At 34.6% G+C, this 24268-nt stretch overlaps 1 protein-coding gene and 1 long non-coding RNA gene across 4 annotated transcripts in view; one reads left to right on the plus strand and one right to left on the minus strand.

The window, feature by feature from the left end:
* STAG1 (STAG1 cohesin complex component) overlaps positions 1–24268 on the plus strand; it is a 426191-nt gene that overhangs the window by 362702 nt on the left and 39221 nt on the right. For all 3 annotated transcript variants that reach the window (XM_078071550.1, XM_078071557.1, XM_078071562.1), the window contains 4 exons: positions 4578–4658; positions 19331–19423; positions 21398–21572; positions 24087–24226. In XM_078071550.1, the coding sequence (XP_077927676.1) occupies positions 4578–4658; positions 19331–19423; positions 21398–21572; positions 24087–24226 (489 nt within the window). The remainder of the gene's footprint in view (positions 1–4577; positions 4659–19330; positions 19424–21397; positions 21573–24086; positions 24227–24268) is intronic.
* Positions 9716–24268, minus strand: part of LOC144381675 (uncharacterized) — a 54746-nt gene continuing 40193 nt past the window's right edge. Inside the window, exon 2 of the long non-coding RNA XR_013447448.1 lies at positions 9716–9934. This is a non-coding gene — a long non-coding RNA (uncharacterized LOC144381675). The remainder of the gene's footprint in view (positions 9935–24268) is intronic.

Here is a 24268-nt window from a genome sequence, read left to right on the forward strand (position 1 = left end):
AAAAAAATTTGATCCTCCATTCCCTTAAAGTCTCTTGCAAATAGAAAAGTGAAAGAGCCCCAGTATATCCCACAGCTATTATGTAGATTCTCAGTATTTTATTTTATTTTTTAAAAATATTTTATTTATTTATTTGACGGGGGGAGGGAGGGAGCACACAAGCAGGGGGTGTGGCAGGCAGAGGAAGAAGCAGACTCCCTGCAAAGCAGGAAGCCCGATGTGGGGCTCGATCCCAGGACCCCGAGATCATGACCTGAGCTGAAGGCAGACACTTAACCAACTGAGCCACCCAGGAGCCCTGATTTCAGTATTTTAAACATATCCTATATATGTAGATGATATGTATCTACACATGTATATATTACATATGCATAATCATTTTTCCTTATTATATAGTCTTATTTTCCATAAAAACTCGGTTTTTCTTTTTTTTAAGATTTTTATTTTATTGTTTTTTTAATATTTTATTTATTTATTCATGAGAGACAGAGAGAGAGAGAGGCAGAGGGAGAAGCAGGCTCCCTACTGAGCAGGGAGCCCGATGCGGGATTCGATCCCAGGACCCTTGGATCATGACCTGAGCCGAAGGCAGATGCTTAACCATCTGAGCCACCCAGGTGCCCTTATTTTTAAAGATTTTCATTTATTTATTTGACAGAGAGAGAGACAGTGAGAGAGGGAACACAAGCAGGGGGGAGTAGGAGGAGGAGAAGCAGGCTTCCCGCAGAGCAGGGAGCCCTATGTGGGGCTCGATCCCGGGACCCTGGGATCATGACCTGAGCCGAAGGCAGACACTTAACAACTGAGCAACCCAGGCGCCCCCAAAATTCAGTTTTTCTAAACATAAACATTCTAGGAGCTTATCGTTTGGACTTTATTTACATGTAAAGTAATCTTCAGTTCATCTTCAAGATGTGTGATACCATTAGCCAGAGGTTGAATGATTCTCATTAATTCAATCTGTTAATCAAAGATGAGAGCTATGGTTCCTTTAAATAGGTAAAAATAATTATTAAGGGAAAGGACTAAGCATTTTTATGTTGATTAAGGTAATGCTAACTGCTATAATAGATTAATCTCAATATCTTAGTGGCTTAACACAATAGAAATTTATTTCTCACGCCCATACCTATAAAGTGCAATTAAGGGAAGTGGGGTGTCACTGCACCACCCACTTACTCAAGGACCGAAGGTCTCCTGGGTCATTGATATCCTGCAGGTAGGTAGGAGAGTAAAAGATGGAAAAGGCACTCCTGCTTCTTAACTACTTTTGCCCAGAAATGTGCAGTACACATTATCGTGTCCTCCCAGGAATAATGTTAGCTAATGGAAACAAGAGGACAGAGGGGTAGGGTCAAAAGAAATTCTTTGTCATCAGCCCAGTATTTGCTATAATTATCAAAGATCCTCTCTAGGGTTAGAGTATTAATCAAGGAAAGGCAGAAGGACTTTGGTCCTCATTGGTTAAAACAATCTCTTTTGGCTTTTTCAGTTTGTTTGTCCTTGTTTCATCTGTCTATACTACAGAAAGATGAAGTTGCTGAATAAATGACTTCTGGACAAGTTGGGATAACATCGCTTAGTATGGAGGATATACAATATCAGTATGACTGATGTGTAAAGCCCAGAAGGAAGTGTTCTAAATTTTCTTTTGAAATGTGATCAGCTGTATTATATAATTATACCTGTGAGAAGGCAAAATGCTTCCTAGTCAATGAAAGTGAGCTTTTTATTTTAAAATAATGCAGTGGATCCCTTAAAGTAAATGCATGATGAACGCCAGTATATGAAACAGATTAAAATGGGGATGCTCTGTTTGAAATAAGTATTGGAGTGATCAAGTGTCTCCTTCCCTCATAACCACCTCCAAGAAACTTCTGCAAAACTTTGGAACAGTTTGAATAATTTCCTAGTATATAGGTCAGTAGAAATGTATAAGGAAAGGAAATTGTATTTGTGATAATTAGGAGAAATGGTAACTAAAATTAAGCAATTCTTCAATATTACTTTTTTCTATATCTTAATTTCCCATCGATAATGTTAATTTGTATATTACTTTTTCTAGTAATTTAACAATTCAGGTTGTTTCAAACTGAAGATAATTTTTTTTTAATATTCTCTTTTCCTTCCACACAAATCACTTTATCAATGTACCATTATATTCTAAATTAGAGGTTATCAAAATTTGTCTCAGTACTAATACGGGTACTGTACTGAGCATCTTCTATATAGTAAGGTGATTTCTTTAGCATTAAAGTTCTTAACTTGACAGTGTTTCAGTAGTCTTGTTTCTGGCATTCTGACATGAGTCAATCATTTATTATTATGTTTGATAAAACCCTGACATTATCTCACTGGTGTTGCATCAAAAGTAGCACTACTCATTCCTCTAACTCTGATGATTTATTTTTAGTGCTGAATAGGGACATTGGAGGTATCTTTTGCTTATGTGATTTGAAACCTAAAACTTTTGAAGTAAAATCAGCTAAAATTCTAACCACTTCCTTCAGCATTCTATTTACTGATTTCTCTTTTGATTTATTATCTACATATATTTATTCTTACAGTTTTTAGTTTATCAAGTGGGGAAGATAATAGAGATATTATAATAATGGAATATATTATTAGTTATGCTTTATTGCAGTAAAGACATGTATTCAAACAAAAATGTAGTAAAAGCCCTATCCACAATGAAATTCTCCTGTAGTTATAATTCTTAATCAGTTTTATTTTCCTGAATTCTGTTATTTGTCTCTGAAAAATAGAGACAAGTTTTCACAAAACTAGAATTCAGTGCCAATAAAAAAATGAAAACCTGCCCATCTCCATTAGTAAGAGAGAGATATAAGTTAATGTAAGTTAATACTACATTAAAATAGTGCTCTTGGGGGCGCCTGGGCGGCTCAGATGGTTAAGTGTCTGCCTTCGGCTCAGGTTGTGATGTCTAGGTCCTGGGATCGAACCCCACATCGGGCTCCTGGCTCAGCAGGCAGTCTGCTCCCTCTGCCTCTACCCTCCCCCCCCCCGGCTTATGCTTTCTCTCTCTCTTTCTGTCTCTGTCTCTCAAATGAATAAGTAAAATCTTTAATAAATAAATCCATAAAGTTAAACATACACATACTATATAATCCAGCAATTTTATTCCTAGAGCAGTGGCCCTCAACGTGTAGTTTGGAGAGCGCTGGTGATTTCCAGGGCACATCTATGAGGTCAAACTATTTTCATAAGAAGAGGAAGATGTTATTTGCTTTTTTCGTTCTCATTCTCTCACAAATGTACATTGGAGTATTGGTGTCGTGTCAAAGAATATCCACATTTACCTGCAAAGACTATTAAAATATGCCTTCCTTTTCCAGCTAATCAGTGATGCTGGATTTCTTCATATATTTCAATCAAAACAGCATATTTTAATAAAATGCAGAAGCACATTTGAAACCCTGTTTTCTATTAAGCCAGACATTAAAGAGATTTATAAAAATGTAAAACTATCATTCTTCCCATTAAATGTTTTTCATTTTAGAAATTTAGTTCTTTTTCAGAAATACATACTTTATTATGATACAATTACTTTAATTTTTAAATGAATTAATACGTATTTGAAACATTATTTTTAATTTCTAATATGATAAATCTGTTAAATAACCCACATAAACAAAAGCAATGTAGTTTTTTTGAGTAATTTTTTAGTAATTTTTAAGAGAGAGGTCCTGAGAACTAAAAACTTCAAGAACCTCTGAGCTAGACAAATGCATGCATGGACACCGGGAGACATATATAAGAAAGTTTATAGCAACATTATTCATAATGGCCTAAAACCAGCTAATCAACAATAGAATGAATAAATAGGATATTCTAAATATAGTTCAAGACCAAAAAATAATGAACTACAGCTACATGGAACAGTTATGTATAAATCTTAACTATAAATGTTAAAATGAAAGAAGTCAGATTCAAAGTAATTCATATTGCATGATTCCATTTGTGTAATGTTCACAACCAGGTGTGTAATAAACTCAGTATTTAGAGGTGCAGACTTGGGTACTTAAAATGTACTGACTGATAAGTCAAAATGACTATTACCCTTAGAGGGGGAAAAAAGACATTTTATTGGGAGAAGGTGCTAGCAATGTTCTATTTCTTGATTTGGATGGTGATTACAAAGGTATTTTTCTTTATATTAATTTATTAAATGTTTTATGCACATTTCTGTATGAATGTTCTATTTCATAGTAAAAATGCTTTAAAATCATCATTTAATTATAAAATCTGGATAAAAATGATTTCTTCAACCTCCCTTTAAAAACCTAAGCAAAATATTCGTAACAGTAGATTTTTGTTTAAAGCACAGTGATATTTGGGTCCATATTTATCAACATACATTATATCTTTATTCTCTAGACTGATACGTTGGTTTGTCTTTTTTTTAACCAAACACTATTTTACACATTCTTATTAATGCTACAAAAATTTGGACTTGAAACCATATTATAAGAAAAAACTGTGATAAACATTGTTCTCTTAATACTATGCAAACATAAATTATGTCTCATTTGTTTGAATTTTTTTATTTGATACAGATAGTCGTACAGGCACTGCAGTGTTCCCATTACTCGATACTTTGGCAGTTGGTGAAAATTACTGATGGTTCTCCTTCCAAAGTAAGTAAGAGTTTCTGAAGGCAGAAGAGTTATTACTAAAATAAAATAACCTTGCTTAAATCATTATTTAATAATTTGTTACCAATTATTATAATAAATTATAATTTTAATGAAATATATAGTAATTATTGTTATCAACTCTTGCTTTATCCTATGAGTAAGTATATTTTACCTCTTTGAAAGATAACCAGTTCTTCAAGCAATAGATGCAGAGTTGTATAGATACACAAAGTTAAAAGTCTTACAAGAAATAACTGTAGTAGAAACCACAAGAGCTCGGATAGGTGACATGCTATTAAAAAGAATAATATTGAAGGTAATGCTATGTAGCTCTTAGTTATGGAATTATGGCACCTTGGGGCCCAAACTAAATAACACTCCTGTTAAAAACAAATTGTTAGGTAATTTTTTTTAATTTTAATCTCGCCATGACAATTCAAAACAAAAAGGAAAGTACAAATCAGAGATTAAATGAAACTAGGATCCAAGAGAGTCAAACGGAGCCTAAAGCCTACTATCCTTGAGGATATTTTCTAATGTAGACAAATCCCAAGGCCCTTCAGGGGTGGAATATCTAACAGGTAGCATATCTCTAAAGTTGGGACCCTAAAGAGCTACTTCCAGCACAAGGGTAAATTAGAAATAAACCTACAACAGCTCCATTTTGGGGGGAATATAAGGAAAATAGCCTGTCTTAAAATTTGTCATTGAATAAAGGGGAGAAAATAGGTCTTTCATGAAAGTTTATAACTGTGAGCGAGCTTTCATGTAGGTTTCCACCCTAAGTCCATACTACTTCAGTGGTCCATTAAAAAATTTAAAAAGCAAGTTAAGATTTTGATTTAAAATATTCGTTGGTGGTATCTCCAAGCACCTAACACAATCAAATGTAAATCCTTTCTGAAGGAATTTGCCTCAAAGAGGCAAATAAGGGGCGCCTGGGTGGCTCAGTCATTAAGTGTCTGCCTTCTGCTCGGGTCATGATCCCAGGGTCCTGGGATGGAGCCCCCAGGGTCCTGGGATCGAGCCCCACATTGGGGCTCCCTGCTCCGTGGGAGGCCTGCTTCTCCCTCTCCCACTCCCCCTGCTTGTGTTCCCTCTCTTGCTGTGTCTCTCTGTCAAATAAACAAAATCTTTAAAAAAAAAAAAAAGGCAAATAAAATTTTAAGAAAAATGAACTTATAGTAAAAATTACTCAACTTAAAAGTAAACAAGAAACCATGAACAGAACCATGAAGAGAATCAGACCCAAAAAGTGCTATTTATACCTTGGAATTATCTGATACAAACATAATTATAAATAAATATATTTCAGTTGTTTCATGAAATGAGAGAGGCTTGGACATATGTTTATAAAGAGCAAACACTTGATAAAGAACCAAGTAAATATATTACAGTGTTTACATATCCTCATCTTAACAAAACAGAGGCTGTTCAACTAGTAAAGAAGGTTAATACATTATAGAACCACCAGCATGATATGGAGCATTCTTTTCTTTCCTAATAATTTGAGGATATCTCTGCCTTTAGAAAGTAATTGGGGTTTTTATTTATTTTCAGTTAGAGCAACAGTAATGTATTAGTTAGCCTCCTGGTTTTTATATTTTATTGACAATTTTAGTCTTGAAAAGCAAAAATCAAAGTTAACCTTTTATTAGTAACTAAAGTCACTTTAAAGTGTATTATGGTTTCGTGTTTTTGAAATGTTCCTTAATATGGTAAAATTAAAGGAGATTGAATATATATGTTAAAATTTGATAGTTTATATATTACACATAATTTACTTTTATTTTGATTTTTTCATCTGGTTGCTTTTGGTATTCCATTTTTTTCTGAGATCATTTAGGTTGTCTGAGCTGTTTGTTATTTGGCTGAATATTGATTCTCTGCATTTATTAAATTTGGACTATGTATGTGCCCAAAAAATTAGCATAATTAAATGGTTAATTCCTCTATTAAATTTAATTTCAATTTTGTTCTTTTGCAACTATATTCCATAATTGGAGTGAGAATCTCTGTTCTTGACCCCACTTCTTTGAATATTTTCTATTTTTTTTAGCCCTCTTACAGTAGAATTATTTTGAAATTCCTTAGCTTTCTGTTTAATTTTGGTCTGACTCATTCTTCTAATAAAAGATACCTTCATTTTTTATCATTTCTCATAATGCAGATTTCGTAGTTGTCCTTGCCAAGTGGCAATGCAGCTCTTGTGGTCAACACTGATTTTCTTTATGTCAGAAAATGCTGCAGCATCTTTTAAGTGCTTTATTATTCAGTTGATTTCTGTATAAAGCTTTGTGTGCATTTATATCATACGTGAAATTCTCCTTACTAAAGTGTCTCTCAAATTATTTCTTCTCATTTTGAAGTTGTTGGTAATTTTTTTTAACCAAAGTATATTCAATAATCATTGGGTGTCATTTATAGCTGTCATTTAAAAGTGGTTCTCTAAGTGATAATCTTGAAAAGCATGAATTTGCAAGACACAAGCAAACTTTAAAAATTAATCTCTCATTGCTAAGATTTCTCCTTTTAAAACAATTATTGTAATGACTCTTTTATATAATAATTACTAGATCAGTAATTGCCGAACTTTCTAATCCCTTTTGTGATGTAGGATATCTTTGAAAATTTAAGATCCATATACATAAGCTTTGTATGAATTTAATCTATATTATTAGTATTCCCCCGATAAGATACCGACTTCCTAACTATAGTTCCAGCCACATCATTAGTTTGTTGTATAAATAACCTTAAGGCAAGTCACTTGAATAATTTTAAAACAGGTAAGGTATGTCAAAGCATTTTATCTATTGTGAAATGCTTTCCAGATATTAATAACAACTAAAATAACCACTTATCTGTGTCAGGTTACTTATTTATAAAATTGAAAGTTGTATCGGGCCAATCATTTCTAGCTCTAAAATTCTTCAATCTGAGGCGCCTGGGTGGCTCAGTCGTTAAGCACTTGCCTTCGGCTCAGGTCATGATCCTAGGGTCCTGAGATCGAGCCCTGCATCGGGCTTCCTGCTCGGCGGGAAGCCTGCTTCTCCCTCTCCCACTCCCGCTGCTTGTGTTCCCTCTCTCACTGTGTCTCTCTCTGTCAAATAAATAAATAAAATCTTTAATAAATAAATAAAATAAAATTCTTCAATCTGCTAAGGTTAATAACTGCTATAATTGCAGATGTCTGGATAGATATATGAGAATCTTAACAGTGGTTAACTCTGGGAAAGAGAAATTCTTTGGGGGCAAGCATAAGAAAGAGAGAAATTCATTTTTGCTTTATACCTTTTGATACTGTCTGAGGGGTTGTTTTTGTTGAAGACTGTATCTAACAGTGATAATTTTATCACAAAAATTTCAAAAATATCCTGATTCTCCCATCCTAATCTTAGGTTTTGATTTATCACATATAACTCAGAGTTGTTGAGCTTGGATGAAAACTGGAAAAATGCGTAGTGTGTCCCGTATCTTATTTGCTGTAGCAATATTATTCTGTTGTTTATAAATGTGAGCTATAAGGAAATTTGAAAGTGATTTGATGAGACCTGTTTGTTTTAGATAAGGCCTAGAAGGGGACACTGTTGTTATTATTACCTTGTTGGTATTTTATCACTTGAATTAAATGCCTTAACTTCATTAAGTCTTCCTAATAATTCTATAAAGTGGATGTTATGATAATCCCATTGTACAGATGAGGAACCTGATACTTAGAAACATTGGAACGTGATTAAGATCTGAAACTTAGAGCATAAGTCTTTTGAATCTCAGTCTAGTAGTTTTTCTGTTAGCGCTTTTTAAATTCTTCCATTATTAAGCTTTTAATACAACTAATTCTAGAGTTTCATTGTTTTTAAACAAATTTTCTAAGGGCACATCGGTTGACTCCTTGCTGAACACAAGCTGACAATGTCTGTTAATCAGTTGGGTACTGAAAAGTTAGGTAAATTATGTCACATAGCCAGGTTTTTTTTCATCATTTGGTATCCCCAATGGAATACATTTAATGAGAAGTTACTGTGATTTTAAATACCTGTTTCTAATGCCAGTGAGTTACAGTTAAAGTATACAGAAGACTTTGGTAATGCCTTCTATCCTTTTTTTCCTTTTAATTTGTTTACTGAAAATTAAATTTAATACACTAGCCTCCTGGGGTCTATATATTTAACATGTATAATGTTGGTCATTTAGAGACAGCTTGAAAGTGTTCTTACATGAATTGTTTTTGGTTTTTGTTGTTGAGCAATTACTATGTTAATGTGAAATGAACCATTTTGCTAGTGAGGAATTAGACAGCTAACTACTGTTTTTCTCTACTCACTATTACATTTATAGAAATTCATTTAAATCTCTGAGGAGGTCACTTATGTTTTTAGTTAATTATACTTACTAGTTTTGGGTATAAAATATATTGGTTTTCATAAATTTGGGCTCTCTTACTTGAGTACTTGTTCATTGTAAAAAATATATAAATAAAATTTCTGAATCTTACCACCTGTGGATAACTATCACTGTTAATATTTTGGTGTGTTTTCTTGCAGTACTTTTTCTAACTTATTTCAGTCTTACCATAATGTATTTACAGTTTACAAAATTTTGTGTCTCTTCAATCAACATTTCCTTCAGTTTCTAAGACGTGTTTGTAGATAGTATTTTTAATGTATGCATGATAGTCCATTGTGTAGCTATACCATAATTTATTTTACAACTCTTGTCTCTTGGATATTTAGGTTGTTTAAGCATGTTAATGAATAAAATTAATGCCATGATGGCATTCTGGTACAAAAGCTTGTTCTGTGTTACATTGTTTCATCTTGTGTTATATTCTTAGAAATGGAACTGCTGGGTCAAAGATGGTACATCCTTTTAAGCCTTGGTATATATTGCCAAATTGCTTTTAGAGAGTACTTTCTAAAATTTATTTTTCTTCTCTATTGTCATGAACACTGTCATTCAGAAAATTATGAATGGTAGTTATATTTGGTTTAAATTCAAGTTATAATTTAACACAACAGTGAACACTTTCATAAGATAAAGTATATGAAAAGACTATATCAAGAACAGGATTAGATCTTTATTTGAATTAGAAGTGCATTGGGTTTTACCAATGGGTATTTCCTCTGTTCCCCTAATTTCCAGAGTTGAAGCTCTTTGGCAGTCACACAGGTCATGCTCAGTATACTTTGCTCCGGTGCCCCCTAGTGCTGGTCCTGTAGAAGCAGCCTTCAGTTTCTCTTCTCTAACAGAAAACATCCTTCTTCCTTCAGCTCCTTCTGGACAGATACAAAGACATTTAAAGAGCCAGGTAAATAAGAGTTAGGGCTAATATAATGCCCCTATTGCCGTTTTTGGCCTGGGGATCTAGAATTTATCCTCAATATTTGTTTTCCTCCTGGGAGGAGCTGTCCTACTCTCTGTAATCTTAAATTTGTAGCTCTCGGCCTTACCCTGCATGTTCCTATTATAGACAGCAGTAGGGAGGGCCTGGGGCAAACATCCCTGCCTTCTGGACCCTGGCCCTATTCCTAGTCTTCTAAGTTAAAGAAAATCAACATCCCTTGGGTAGCTGGAAGTTATTGAGGTATTTAGCTGCAAAACTTATTCCTCCATTACCCTCTAGACTGAAGTGTCTCCTCTGAAAATTCCAGCTTGTTTACCTACAAAAAGACTGAGGAACGGAAGAGTTAGGATGAAGATGGGACTGATGATGGCCAAGCCCAGTGAAGAGACATGTATAACCTTGCTATTCTTCATAAAAATGTACATTTTTAGAAGTGTACTAGAAATAGGCTCAAATGTGTAAAAATCTACAGGCTGCTTTCTACACCTCTTTCTTTTCTCTTCCCTTCCCAGTCATTTAGAATAACAATGAATAAGAGAGATAGCTCACTTGGGACCTTGCCCCAAATTCCTGTAATAACAAAATACAGATAGCACCTCTCCATCTGCAGAATTAACTGCTTTGTGGGGGGAAGGGAATGGGGTCAATAGCGGGAAATAATAGCTGTCCCTCTAGGAACAAATTTTTAGTAGTGTATAACCATTTTACTTCATTCTTTTCTTCTTGAATGTTTCCCCCTACCTTATATTTCATGAGGACTCTATCCTCAGTAACTATGTAGTTAATTTAAAGCCTTTCCTTTTGATCGTTCCATGACTTCAGAGTCATTCTTTGATAGTTATGTTTCTATTAATATTATGTCCTATCTCTAGCGCCTGATTGGCTGGTCTAGGAAAGTTAGGGGAGAAAGATCCAGGTCTTGTTTAAATCCATTTCTTGTTCAACCCTCAGAATGTTCTTTAAAAAAAAAAATCTGGAATACTGAAGAAGGTGGCTGTTTATACCAAATTCTAAACTTCTCCAAAATTTTATCTAACTCTAATATTCTAAAAACCTCTGAAAACCAAAAGTTAAATATGTTCAATTTAGAAAAGAACTTACAAGTCATGAGTCTAACATTCCATTAAGAATTATGTGTTGTTTGCAACCCTATTCCTGGGATTCCAGTTTCAAAAATTGCTGTCTGGTAGGGAAAGACAGTATAAGGCTTCTTTAGCTTTACTAGCCTATTCAGTCAGATGCTGTTTTTACTTACTTACCCAGGGACAGTGGTCTTTAAAGGACCCATTTTATAAATACTGAAACTCCTTAACATATTTAATACTTTATGATATAAAAAATAAGCCAGGACTGAGAAGATCTGTTCTAAGTAACAATTATTATAATATAAGAGTGTATTTAAACTGAGCTTATCAGAAGTCTAAAGCAATAGTAAGAATATTTAAACAAAACATAACACTTCCCACTTTCTAGTACAAAGATTGGAGATATGCCTGACCAAAATTAATGATAAAAGTTTACTTTCCTGTCTGTCCATTTATTTGAATAGAAAGGAAATGTGTGTTTCATATTGTACTTAATATCCTCTAATACCATAATGCCTTTTCCTTCCTAACGTAGTTTTTTTGTTTTAAAAATGTTTTTTTTTTTTTCCAGCAGCCATTCTAAAATTACTAGGTATTTGTTAAATGACTTCTTGTTACAGACCCAACTTATATATATAAGAAGCTCCTAGTTTATAAATAGGGTATATTTCCAGCATTTTTTGTGTTGGAGCATGATCTTTGAAGTTAAATCTAAGTTCAAATTTTGGTGCCATCTTTGACCACCTGTGGCAAAGATAAGCAAGTTACTTCATCTTTGAACTTCAGTTTCCTAATGTGTATGTGATATTCACTGTTGGATAGGGTTTTGAGGAAGATTGAATTGAAGGAAATGTTTTAGCAGGCAACAACTGTTGTTTTGATGGCATTAAATTGAAGTCCTAGTCTATGCTCTCCTAATCTCCCCTTTCCAAACGAAGAATTGATACTAAATGAACTGTTATCTAAGGCTGTGGGAGTATGTAAACATGCTCAATAGCTAGTGTAGGTTTGAGAAAGAGCATGGTAGATTTTTGTTCTCCATCTGTATCTTGGAATAATTCGAGAATTCAAGCCTCTCAATTTAGTCCTAACAGCCACTACTTTTCCCCTACCCTTCTGACTTCTCCTTTAGCTTCCTTCATCTTTGTACACTATAAGAAATAAGGCAGGTGCTTTGGAATTATAGTAGGCAGCTTAAGGGTTCCTGGATCATAAGTAGATTAGTCTGAGGCAAAGGCAGAAGTCAGCAGTTGGGGATTCAAATTACCAAAAACAGCAACAACATTGAAGACTAGGCATTACATTTGGGGTTTAAATATTCAGTAGTTATTTTATTTTTTTTAAGATTTTATTTATTTATTTGACAGAGAAAGAGACAGCAAGAGAGGGAACACAAGCAGGGGTAGCGGGAAAGGGAAAAGGAGGCTTCCCACCAATGCAGGGCTTGATCCCAGGACCCTGGGATCATGACCTGAGCTGAAGGCAGATGCTTAACGACTGAGCCACCCAGGTGCCCCTCAATAGTTATTTTAATGTGTATTCACAAAAGTGGCACACCCTCTCCCCACCCCCCAAAAGAGAGGCTAGTAGCAGTGATTCATACAAGAAAGCAATTTTAAAGGTATTACATAGGGTTTACCCCATCACAGTGGTGATGCTTTTTACTATGTCTTTTGCTCACTGATGTGTCCCAAGTGAATGAATTTAGTTCCATTTGTTTTTATCATATTTAATGTGGACAATGACTTAGTTGGGCTGAAAAATAATATAATGAGCCTCATTGTGTGTTAGTAACGGTGCTAAGTACAGGTAAACATAACACAGTTTATGCTCCAAAGAGCTTTATAGCCCAGTATAGACTGGGCACACTATAGCTTATGGACCAAATCTGGCCTGACCCCTGTTTTTATACTAAAGTTTTAATGGAACACAGCCATGCTCATTCATTCATGTACTATCTAGGGCTGCTTTTATACTACAGTGACAGAGTAGTTGGGACAGAGACTCTATGACCCATGAAGCCTAAAATATTACTGTCTGACTCTTTACACAAAAAGTTTGCCAGTCCCTGGCCTCACAAGGTGTAACCCCTTGCTCTTGTTTACCAGGCTTTGTCAATAATCCTATTGTCTATTCTGGGTAACTAGTTTTGTGCCCTTTCTTTATCATGAAAGTTGATCACTAATTCTTCACAGGCTTTATTTTCATATTCTAACATCTTTGACCTGGTCTTGGTCCTTATTTTACAACATTTCTGTTCTATTCCTGCCCATTCTTAAAATGTATATTTGCCAGATAATGTTAAACTAGTTTTAGGTATATACTATTAGTTTTCCCATGGCTTCAGTCTCTGGCTGTGATTATCTTAATGGTATTTCATAACTGTAGATAAAAAGACAGCTAAATTTTGTCTTTCTCTAGATACATAATATTGTGGTACATAATAAAAACGTACAAAGATGAAGGAAGCTAAAGGAGAAGTCAGAAGTACAGGGGGGAAATAGTGACTGTTAGGACCAAAGTAAGAAACTTGACTTCCCTCATTATTCCAAAATACAGAGGGAGGACAAAATCTGCCATGCTGTATCTCAAACCTACACTAGCTACTATATTTGTGTGTGTAGGAACTAAACTCTGACCTTTCTTCACTGATTATAGTCATATTGAGATACTTGGTTCTTAAGGGGTGGTTCTTAAGGGGCAGTCTACATTTAAGATCTGTTTTTCTTCTCAAGAGGTTAGAGTAAGTCAGCTTTGAGCCTTTGTGCCTTTGAGAAAACGTCTTTCAGATATGGCTTATATGATAAATTCACCATCTTAATTATGCCAGCCTTATTCAGGGTTTTTCATTGTTGAGATTTTGCCAACCAGGTGTAAAACATCTTAATTCCTTGAAGTTCTTGGTTTCAGGAAGAAAAACAAAAACAGAAGAAGCAAAAAACTTTGGCCAGGGTAGTGAAACACTTCCAAAACGGATACAAAAGAATCTAACCCAAAGATATTATAACTTAAATCTCAGGAAAATCTTATCACCTGACCCATTTGAATTCCTTTCCATAGCTACTTGGGAAAAGTGTTCATGATGCCAAGCTGCTTTCTGAAAAGAAGAGAAAACACTGGTTTCATTTAGGAAAAAGCATTTGAAAAGAAGTACCATATAGTTAGTTCATATATAGCTTATACTGGCCTAAGAGAGAGTAGTAGATTACTCTTCTTTTCGCTCTGTGTCTTTAGTTCTCACCTCTGTAATTCAGGTACTCTGGCTAGAAAGGGGATTTATAAGTAAAATAAGTGTCCAGAGCTATAGAGGTACTCCCTAAACATTCTAGTTTCTTAAAATTGCAGTCTAGATAATCAGCATATCTTGTTCTTGGCTTGTTTTTCAGTTTCAGTGTCCATTGGGTTCACTAGCTTTTTTGTTCATATATATATATTGAAAGGCCTTTATATATTTAATTTGAGTTTCAAATTTCTTATCTCCATAATGTCTATTTCCTCAACATACTAATTTTCTCACTTTAGAGAAAAGATCATTATAGCAAAATGGTTAAGCTGCATTTAACATCTCTGTGCCTATTTCTTCGTATGTAAAATGGGAGAGTGATAATAATATCAGTACCCATCACAGTTATGAGGATTAGTTGAGTTAATTCACGAAAAGCTTAGAGTAGTGCCTGGTACACGGTAAGTGCCAGTAAATGTTAACTTTATTATTATTGAATTCTAGCCCAGAAAAAAGCTACATATAAAAATGTTCCTGTTTATTCAATGTAAGTTAAGCATATTTAATTTTTTTCATAATGACTACAGCTATTACAGTAGGAAAGAAAGTTTTTCATTCCAGAATATATGGAATGTAACAACTTTCCTCAAATTTTAAAACAGCCAATGGTTTATATTTTAAGAGTTCAAGTAAATGTGCTAACTTTAGTGGTTTAAACTAAGTTCTTATTATTGGCCCTATTTAAAATGTTTTTATATTTCTTTTTCTTACTTTTTCTTATCCTTTTGAATATCATCTATTATTGTTTTTCAAAGGACATTAAGAACAAAGCCCACTCTATGAAACTTACCTTAATACTGGAGTTTTAAACTGGCAAACCCTGAACCTCTTTTAAAATTTTGATTTAACATCCGGAAAATTTCTAAAGATATTTACTACCATGTATCCCAATAGTGGCTGCCTGCCTTAACTTGAGCACAATCACAGTCTTGGGAATTATTCTATTTAAATCAAATGAAATATAGTAAGATGCCCACATAATAAAGTGGGAAATTGTAGAGTGAATAACAGTACTATATTCTGAAATCCACAAGAACCTAAATTCTATTCCCAGCTGTTTAAAGGGATTTGCCATATATGATTAGTTAAAATATACAGTATCTCTGCACTTTTACCTAAACCTGTTGGTATTTATTTCTTCTAATGGAATCTAATTGACTACAATAAAATTAACTTTCTTGAGCACTCAAATAATATTTAAGTTGCATCCAAATCTAGTCCAAACTTCACTGCTAAAGGCCTTTAGCTTCCATTTTCTTGGTTGCTTCCCATTTCCAGTTTCTTCTTAAAATAGTTCTGATTAGTCATCGGTAGGTTGCTTACTTAGTTGTGATGTTAAATTTACAACTCTTCAAATGAATTGACAAGTTGTCATTTTACATAGACATATCTGCTTTATGATTGACCTTTAAAGGAATACTTTGCCTCCAACTCCAAAGATAGCTGATTCCCTAGACTGCTTCTTTGCACACTAACCAAGAAATTTAAGGAAATAAAGGAGCATTAATACCTCCTAGCATCATTTTTTAAAAACTCTGTTCATAGTTTGATAAAATGAACACATGACACATTTGACCCTAGGATTGTAGTATCATCTGTATTATTTATACCTGCATTTCATTCGGTAAATATTTATTAAACACCTGCCATGTGCCAAACACTATTCTAGGTACTAGCAAGGGAACAGTGAACATTAATCCTTTGAATACTAGGAGGTTTACCAGTTAGCACCTATCTGTTCTCATCTGACTGCCTAGGATTTAATTCCACAGAATCACAGAATGCCGTAGAACCTCATAGTTCAGATTCAGTTACAGATTTTTAAACTCTGTAATCCTGAGACATAAAATAAGTTTTCTAACGTCACATAGCTAGTCAGTAGCCTGGCTTGCTTTTTGTTTTTCTTTCAGTTATTCATTCAGAAAACATTCTCAAAATTTTTCTATTAAAAAGATCAACAGGGGCGCCTGGATAGGCTCAGTGGGTTAAGCGTCTGCCTTCACTCAGGTCATGATCCCGGGGTCCTGTGATCAGGTGGCATCTAGCTCTCTGCTCGGTGGGGAGTCTGTTTCTCCTTCTCCCTCTGCCTGCCTCCCAGCTCATGTTCACTCTCTCTTGCTCTCTCTCTTGCTCTCTCTCTATCTCAGATAAATAAATAAAATCTTAAAAAAAAAAAAGTATCAACAAGACCCCCCCAAAAAAATCCTCCATCAATCCCACAAGACCTCTCTAGCAGCCATCTTATTTTTTTGACTCTTGACAAACTTTTTTGAAAGAGTTGCCTTCTTCTTTTTCTTCCTTTGAACCACTGCAGTCTGACTTCAGCTCTTTTATTCCATTAAAAGTGTTCTCCCAAGGTCACTCACAACCTTATTGCTTCATATGAGATACTTTCTATTTTTTTTTTCTACTTTTTTTTTTAGTTTGTCTTTTCTCTTGTGGCATTTGTCAATTGTTAAATTATTACAACCATTTTTTAATTTTTTTTCCTCAACATTTTTTAATGTTTTCTTTCCAGAAGATGCCATATTCTTCTGGTTTTCCTACTCAGACCATTTCTTAGATTTCTTGATATGCTCTTCTTTCTTAGCCATCCGTTATATATTGGTGTTCCCCAAGATACTTTGTCCCCCTTCTCTGCATATCCTCCTTGAGTAATCTCATTTACTTGCATCTCTTCTATTGCCATCTAAATGCCGAGGGCTCCCAGATATTTATTCTTGCTCAAATTCTTTCCCATGGGCTTTGAACTCCTATATTGAACTGCCTACTAAACATCTCCAGTAGGATATTTTTCAGGAATCTCAGATCATCATCTCCAAAATTGAACTGTTATGTTAGCATTTTTTTGTGTGTTAACTATTTCAGTGATTTACACCGTCATGCACCTAGTAGGTGACTACCTAAAAATTTAGGATTAATCAACAGCCCCCATTCTGATTAGTTCGTAAATTCTGTGCTGCTGCTTTAATTTCTCTTCAGTCTATTCACATCTTTATTGCCAACATTTTATTTTCAGGCCCTCATTCTAAATTATTCCCATGGCCTTTGTTTTCCTTCTGTAAGGAAACAGAATAATGAGTAAGAGCATGGACTTTAGAGTCAGAAGAGTCAGATAACCCCATATTTGGATCCGTACTCTATCACTCAGAATGTATGGGTGTTCTGAAGTTCAGTTTCCTCATCTGTAGAAAAGGAATATTAACACTTACTTCATACAGTGATTGTGAAATTTAAATTTATGGCCCATAGAACACAGTACTGGGTATATAATAAGCATTCAGCAGAAGATTGTATTTACCATTAACTAGCCTCCCTATTCCACATCATTCTCCATCTGCTTAGAATATGATTCTTGAAAACAAAATTTTAGCACTCTCCTGATAAATATGCTTCTACAGTAGTTCTTTATTTCCATTAGGATAATATCCAGATGATTTAACACGGCATTTTAAATGATCTTCCATTTAAATGGAAATGGATCCTGTTTTCCTCTTCAGCTTTCTCTCTTGCTCTCTCCTCCCTATTTGTGCCCCAGCTACAATAAATTAACAGCCTCTCAAAAGCACGTTCAGGCTTTTCAACATTTTGTGCCCTCTGGGATACCTTTTCCTATAGCTAGATAATTTTTAGTTGTTGTTCAAAACTCAGCTTATATGTTATCTTCTTTGGAAACCCTTTTGTGACTACTTTTGACTCTGGATTAGGCTTTCCAACATAGTGCTCCTTACATTCTATTGCAGCTGCCTGTTCTCGTGTCTGTTTCCCCTAATGTATAATGAATCTTTGAAATTAGAGAGGGTCAAAGAACGTTGAGTTTTGGTTATTGGATGTTCATCTGCAGGAACAATAAAAGTTTTCGAGACTGTTCTTTTTACTGTTCTGTACAAAGAGCTTATTCTTTCTTCCAAATACTACATTCATGTTAGCAAAAGGAAATGTGTATAATTTTTTAAATTTATCTTTATTTGGGATGTGAAGATCCCAAAAAGGAATAAGTACTGTTACCTGTACAAAAAAAAGTAGCTTCAAGAACTTTAGTTTAATAGAGTACTTTTTAAAAGTGATTTCTACATCATCAGCCTTTGCTAATTTAATAACTCTTCCTTACTATTTTAAATATCGATGTAATACTGAATTATCTTCATGTGTCTGTCTCATTAGTGAGAATCTGATATCAGACAGTCCTGGTTTCAAACCCCTGCTAACAATGACTACTTTTAATCGATATAAATATTAAATTATGTGGCAATACACCCTCAAACCAGTGTCTGACACATTTAGGTGCTTGATAAATTTAAATTTTCTTTTATACTTTTCAAATGTTTCAAATTGAATGTTACATGACCATCAAGTTAAATCCTGTTCACTCATTCAATTTTAAATTAAAGACCATCCTATTATGAAGGTCCCTCCAGCTCAGCTTTCTCTGCTACAGTTAGAGTTAATACAAAAAAATTTGAACACTTAATTACTCTGATTGGTCTAATTCCCTGCTAGGATGTTAACTCTTTGAGGGCATGGACACAGTCTTAAAATTATTTTTCTTCCCTTGACATTTTGTAGAGTACTGAGAATATGGGAGAAATTCAGGACATACTTGTTGCTTAATTGATTTTTTTCAGTGTGCTGCTGTGCTCCCTCACCTTATTACCAACTAGCATTTATTTAGGGAGATTAATAATTTTAATATCAACCCAAGTAAACCATATTTATGGAGGAAATCATACTGAGCATTCCATAGCTAAATAGAATTGAGTGTTTGGGATTACCAGTTTTGCTGCCCTTTCCATTAGGATAACTAGGAAATAAATATACAATTTGGTTCCTAAAAATAAGTTTGGTTTTATGAATTTCCTTAACAATAAACCAATTGGCTATTTTCCATTTATTTTTTTCTTTTGGATTAGTTTTCTAGGATATTGTAATTCATGTTTACAAATTTGAATGTGTCTTACAGGAGGATTTGTTGGTATTGAGGAAAACAGTGAAATCCTTTCTGGCTGTTTGCCAACAGTGCCTATCTAATGTTAATACTCCAGTGAAGGAACAGGTAAGAAATTATCAGTTAAGAGCTCTCAGTAAAAAAATTACTAAATACACTGAAGAACAATAAGAAGAGGTAATTTTTTATGGCAGTTCTTAGCATACAGATCTATCCCTAACATTTATGGAACCTGGGACAAGAGTATGGATGTCTGAATATTTAACTTAAAAAAGCGAGTTAACTAACTTGTTATAGGTCTTTTTACCTAGACAAACACGCTGTCATGATGACCTGGTTCCATAATTCCTGATTCCTAAGAATTCTGTCCTAAAACTGGGAGGGTTGGGGAGCTGGCCTGTGGTCCACCCTCTTCTCATCACACCAGGAAGAACTTCTCACACACACATAAACACTCCAGCCCACATGTCCAAACTCTGTCAACATTATTGCCTTAAACATCCGCCCTGGGACCTAGGAATATGCACACAGGTGATACAGTATGCCTAGGGAAGAGACCTGTGCAGCCTTTGGTAGCAGAATCAGGTCTCTTAGGGCAAGGAATCCCTGAGTCCCTGCATAGTCCCTGAAAGTAGGGGTGCAGGTGGGTATATCGCATTGGTTCAACAGACTCCTCACTCCTTGGGTAGGGGCAGCATAGCCCAAGGCAATACCATTTCCATGAGGTGATTTTGTAAACTGTTTAATTATATTATTCTATTGGGAAGTACTTTTAGATCAGGTACTATTATATAAAACAGGATACTTTTTTCCATACTGTTTTGTTTTTTTTTATCATAATGTTGGGCTAGAAAATACCTAGTCTAGTTAAAGAGTACTGTAGTACTTACCCTTTGCTATCTCTTCTTACAAGTAGGTTATCACAGTTGTCTATTAAAGTTATCAGCATCTAACTTAAAGTGGGAACAGAGATGGTCTTCCCTAAACCTTATTCTCTAAACCTTCTGAACCCTATCAGTGCTATCTAAAAGTACCTGGCTCAGGACATTTAAACCAAAAATTCATTGTTTCTATGTCATCACTGGTGATAATCTAAAACTATGGCCTGAATAAAAAATAGATATATTTCCCCCTGGATTCTCTTAGATATATTTCCCCCTGGATTCTCTTTATCCTCCCCTTTTCAAGTGGCTCTTTCTAAATATATTTATGTAGTTCATGATTGTGTAGTCAGAGAATGAACTGCCATGATCCTTGCTGGAGGTAGACAGCCAAGTATATAGCCATCTCCAAATACATACCAAAATTATGTTTTCCCATAGAAATCAATATTTAGAAGGGGGTAAGTGAATTGTTTTGAGTTATGAGAGCCCTCAGTTATCCCACAGCAAAATCATTCAGTTACAGTAAACTGTTGACACGGGCTTATTTCATAGATCCATTAAATAGGGCAAATTTGACAACAATAACTATAATACTTTCTCTTTAGGGAAATGTATTGAAAGTTCCCGTGATTAAATTTGTTGGCAAGCTTTCAGATACTGATTTTTATGTGAATGGTCTTAAATTCAATTTTAAATCTATTGTTAGAGATTTTTTTTTTGCATTAGATTTTTTAAAGAAGAATCCTAAATAATAGCTTTAAGGTTTAGAGTATTGCATTGTAATTTGTTGGATAATACAGTTTACCTTAAGATTTATGCTTCTGCATTTAGTTAAGCAGTATATAATTGATTTCTAACCTCTGTCATAATTTATTACATTAATTTCATATTTCCAGAATTGGCCTTAAGTCATTTTTTTAAGTTCAAGTCAAAATCTCTTAGTCAATTGTTTTGAATTAACACAGCCAAGTAAAAGAAATAGATTATATTTAGGGGGGGAAAATCTTAAATGGAACTAGTATTTAATGAGAAAAAGTAATTTCATTAAGTTTGGAAATTAAAACTAAATAGTTGAAATTTAAATACTCAATTTGTGTTATGGTATTGTTATTGGAGTGCATTTAATTTAGTATGTTTTCATTAACATTGATCTGTAGTTGTAGTTATATATTACTGATGAATTCCCTTTGCATTGCAGGCATTCATGTTACTCTGTGATCTTCTGATGATATTTAGCCACCAATTGATGACAGGTGGCAGGGAAGGCCTTCAGCCTTTGGTGTTTAATCCAGATACTGGACTCCAGTCTGAACTCCTCAGTTTTGTGATGGATCATGTTTTCATTGACCAAGATGAGGAGAACCAGAGCATGGGTATTTGTGGCTATTATTTTGTCAATGTTGATCTTCTTTATTTTTTTTTTAAAGATTTTATTTATTTATTTGAGAGGGAGAGAGAGACAGCATGAGTGGGGGTGGGGGGTGTAGAAGGAGAGATAGATAAGCAGGCTCCCAGATGAGCTGAGAGTCCAACACAGGGCTTAGTCCCAGGACCCTGGGATCATGACCTGAGCTGAAGGCAGACGCTTAACTGACTGAGCCACCCAGGTGCCCCAATGTTGATCTTTTCTTTCTTTCTTTCTTTTTTTTTTTTTTTTTTTACCAACCCCAAAAGATATTATGAAATAATTCAAATTCAGTCCTAAAAAGTAGTAGAATTTTTAAAAAAGAGTCATGGGGTGCCTGGATTGCTCAGTTGGTTAGGTGTCTGACTCTTGATTTTGGCCCAGGTCATGATCCCAGGGTCGTGAGATCGAGCAGCGCATCAGGCTCCATGCTAGGCAAGGAGCCTGCTTAAGATTCTCTCTCTCCCCCTCTGCCCCTCCCCTCACTCTCACATGCTCTCTTTCTCTCTTTCTCTCTCTCTCAAAATACAAATAAAGTTAATATATTCAGGTAGTTCAGAAACCAACAAGAATAAAAATGTACACAGTGAAATCTTCCTCCTTTAGAATAGTACCTTAGAGGTCTTTCCCTATCACTACATATAGAGCTTTATTCTTTTTCAACAGATACGAAGTATTTCATTGTTTATAGCATATTTTATGTTATCCATCTCCTATTAATTGATGTTGGCTCATTTCCAATCTTCTATTGTATATTATGCTATAATGGATAATTGTGTACATTTGTCATTTCCCACATGTGTAAAATATATATGTAGGATAGATGTGTTTCTAATTGAACTGTGTCCAGGTTCACAATTTCTCTAAAGGAAAGCCCCTAAAGGGTCCTGGGATTGAGCCCTGTGTCAGGCTCCCTGCTTTTACAAAAGCGTAAGCTTTTCCCTCTTCTCCTCACTTGTGCTCTCTCTCGCTATCTCTGTCACTTTTATCTTTGTCTCTCTCTCTCAAATAAATAAATAAAATCTTAAAAAAAAAAACCTCACCAGTCAGAATTGTGCTCAACCTGCATAATGATAATGTGCAGCATAATTAGAGCAATATAAATAATTATAATAAGTATTGGATAGGTTATATATGAAATAGATGATTTAAGGTCTGTAGCATATCTGATCCGTGGATCTATTTGGTGCTATTAGAGTGTTTTTTACTTAACAGAACATTTTAGAAAATACTAAATTGTAAAACAAAGTCTCTATTTAGAGTCCATTTTAATCCCAGGAGATAAAATTTACTTATTACTTATCTTAAGCAAAAAGATTTCCAACTTCTCAAAGCAGTGGTGCTTCACAGCAAGACCAATTAGTAGAAAGGAAAGAGAGAAGTTGAGTAAGTTCTTTCATTTTTTGTATATATATAATACACACATAGGCAGGCCAAGACATGAGAGAGTCAGTACAGAGCCTAAAACAAATGTGTCAACATCTGGAGCCTTGTGAAGACATTTTTTGTAGGATTAAAAAAAGACAAGCCACTGGGGCCTGAGAATTAAAAAACTGAGAAAGAAATATTACTCGTTTTGTAAGTATTTAGTAGCAAGCTTTGTTTAAAAAATTGTATATGTATAGAGGCGCCTGGGTGACTCAGTCAGTTAAGCGTCCGACTCTTTGATTTCAGCTTAGGTTAGGTCTTGATCTCTAGATCGTGAGTTAAAGCCCCATGTTGGGCTCCACACTGGGTGTGGAGCCTACATTTAAAAAAAGAAAATGTAGGGGCGCCTGGGTGGCTCAGTCGTTAAGCGTCTGCCTTCGGCTCAGATCATGATCCCAGGCTCCCTGCTCCACGGGAAGCCTGCTTCTCCCTCTCCCACTCCCCCTGCTTGTGTTCCCTCTCTCACTGTGTCTCTGTCTGTCAAATAAATAAGTGAAATCTTTAAAGAAAAAAAAGAAAATGTATATGAGCATAAATGGTTTGCAAAATATATTTCATGCTGATAATGTAACCATGTTTAAGACAAGCACTGAAACCTAACATCTCCATATATTTCCATTACTCCCCACATATTTCTTTCTAAAAGAAAACTTTTCCCTATGTCTTTAAAATTTCCAGAAATTTCTTCTCTGTTGAAATATAGCTAATAGCATGTAAAGAATATTGAAATGAGAAGAGATGGCATTTTTAAGGTAAACAGACAAGAGTATTATTATGATAAAAATACCAGAAAAAATTTATGTATGGTTTGCTTATCTTAATCTTTGCTATGACAGTTTCCTAGAAGATAGGAACCTTGGTAACTACTAAACATTTAATAAGCATATAACTAAATATAGCACCCTAAAATAATCAGTGTAACTAACAGTTTTACCTAAAACTGAATTGTACTATTTGTAAAGTTATAAGTTGGTGTTTGATTATACAGATTGTCTACATTGTTTTACCTTGGATAAAGGGCCAAAGTTCATAACCAATTTATTTTCTGTGGTAGAGGGTGATGAAGAAGATGAAGCTAATAAAATTGAGGCCTTACATAAAAGAAGGAATCTACTTGCTGCCTTCAGCAAACTTATCATTTATGATATTGTTGACATGCATGCAGCTGCAGACATCTTTAAACACTACATGAAGGTATAGTTTCATAGTCTTATTTTTTTCCTTCCATCTAAGTGG

Source organism: Halichoerus grypus, chromosome 1, assembly GCF_964656455.1.
Source record: "Halichoerus grypus chromosome 1, mHalGry1.hap1.1, whole genome shotgun sequence".
In the NCBI taxonomy this organism is placed as follows: Eukaryota; Metazoa; Chordata; class Mammalia; order Carnivora; family Phocidae; genus Halichoerus; species Halichoerus grypus.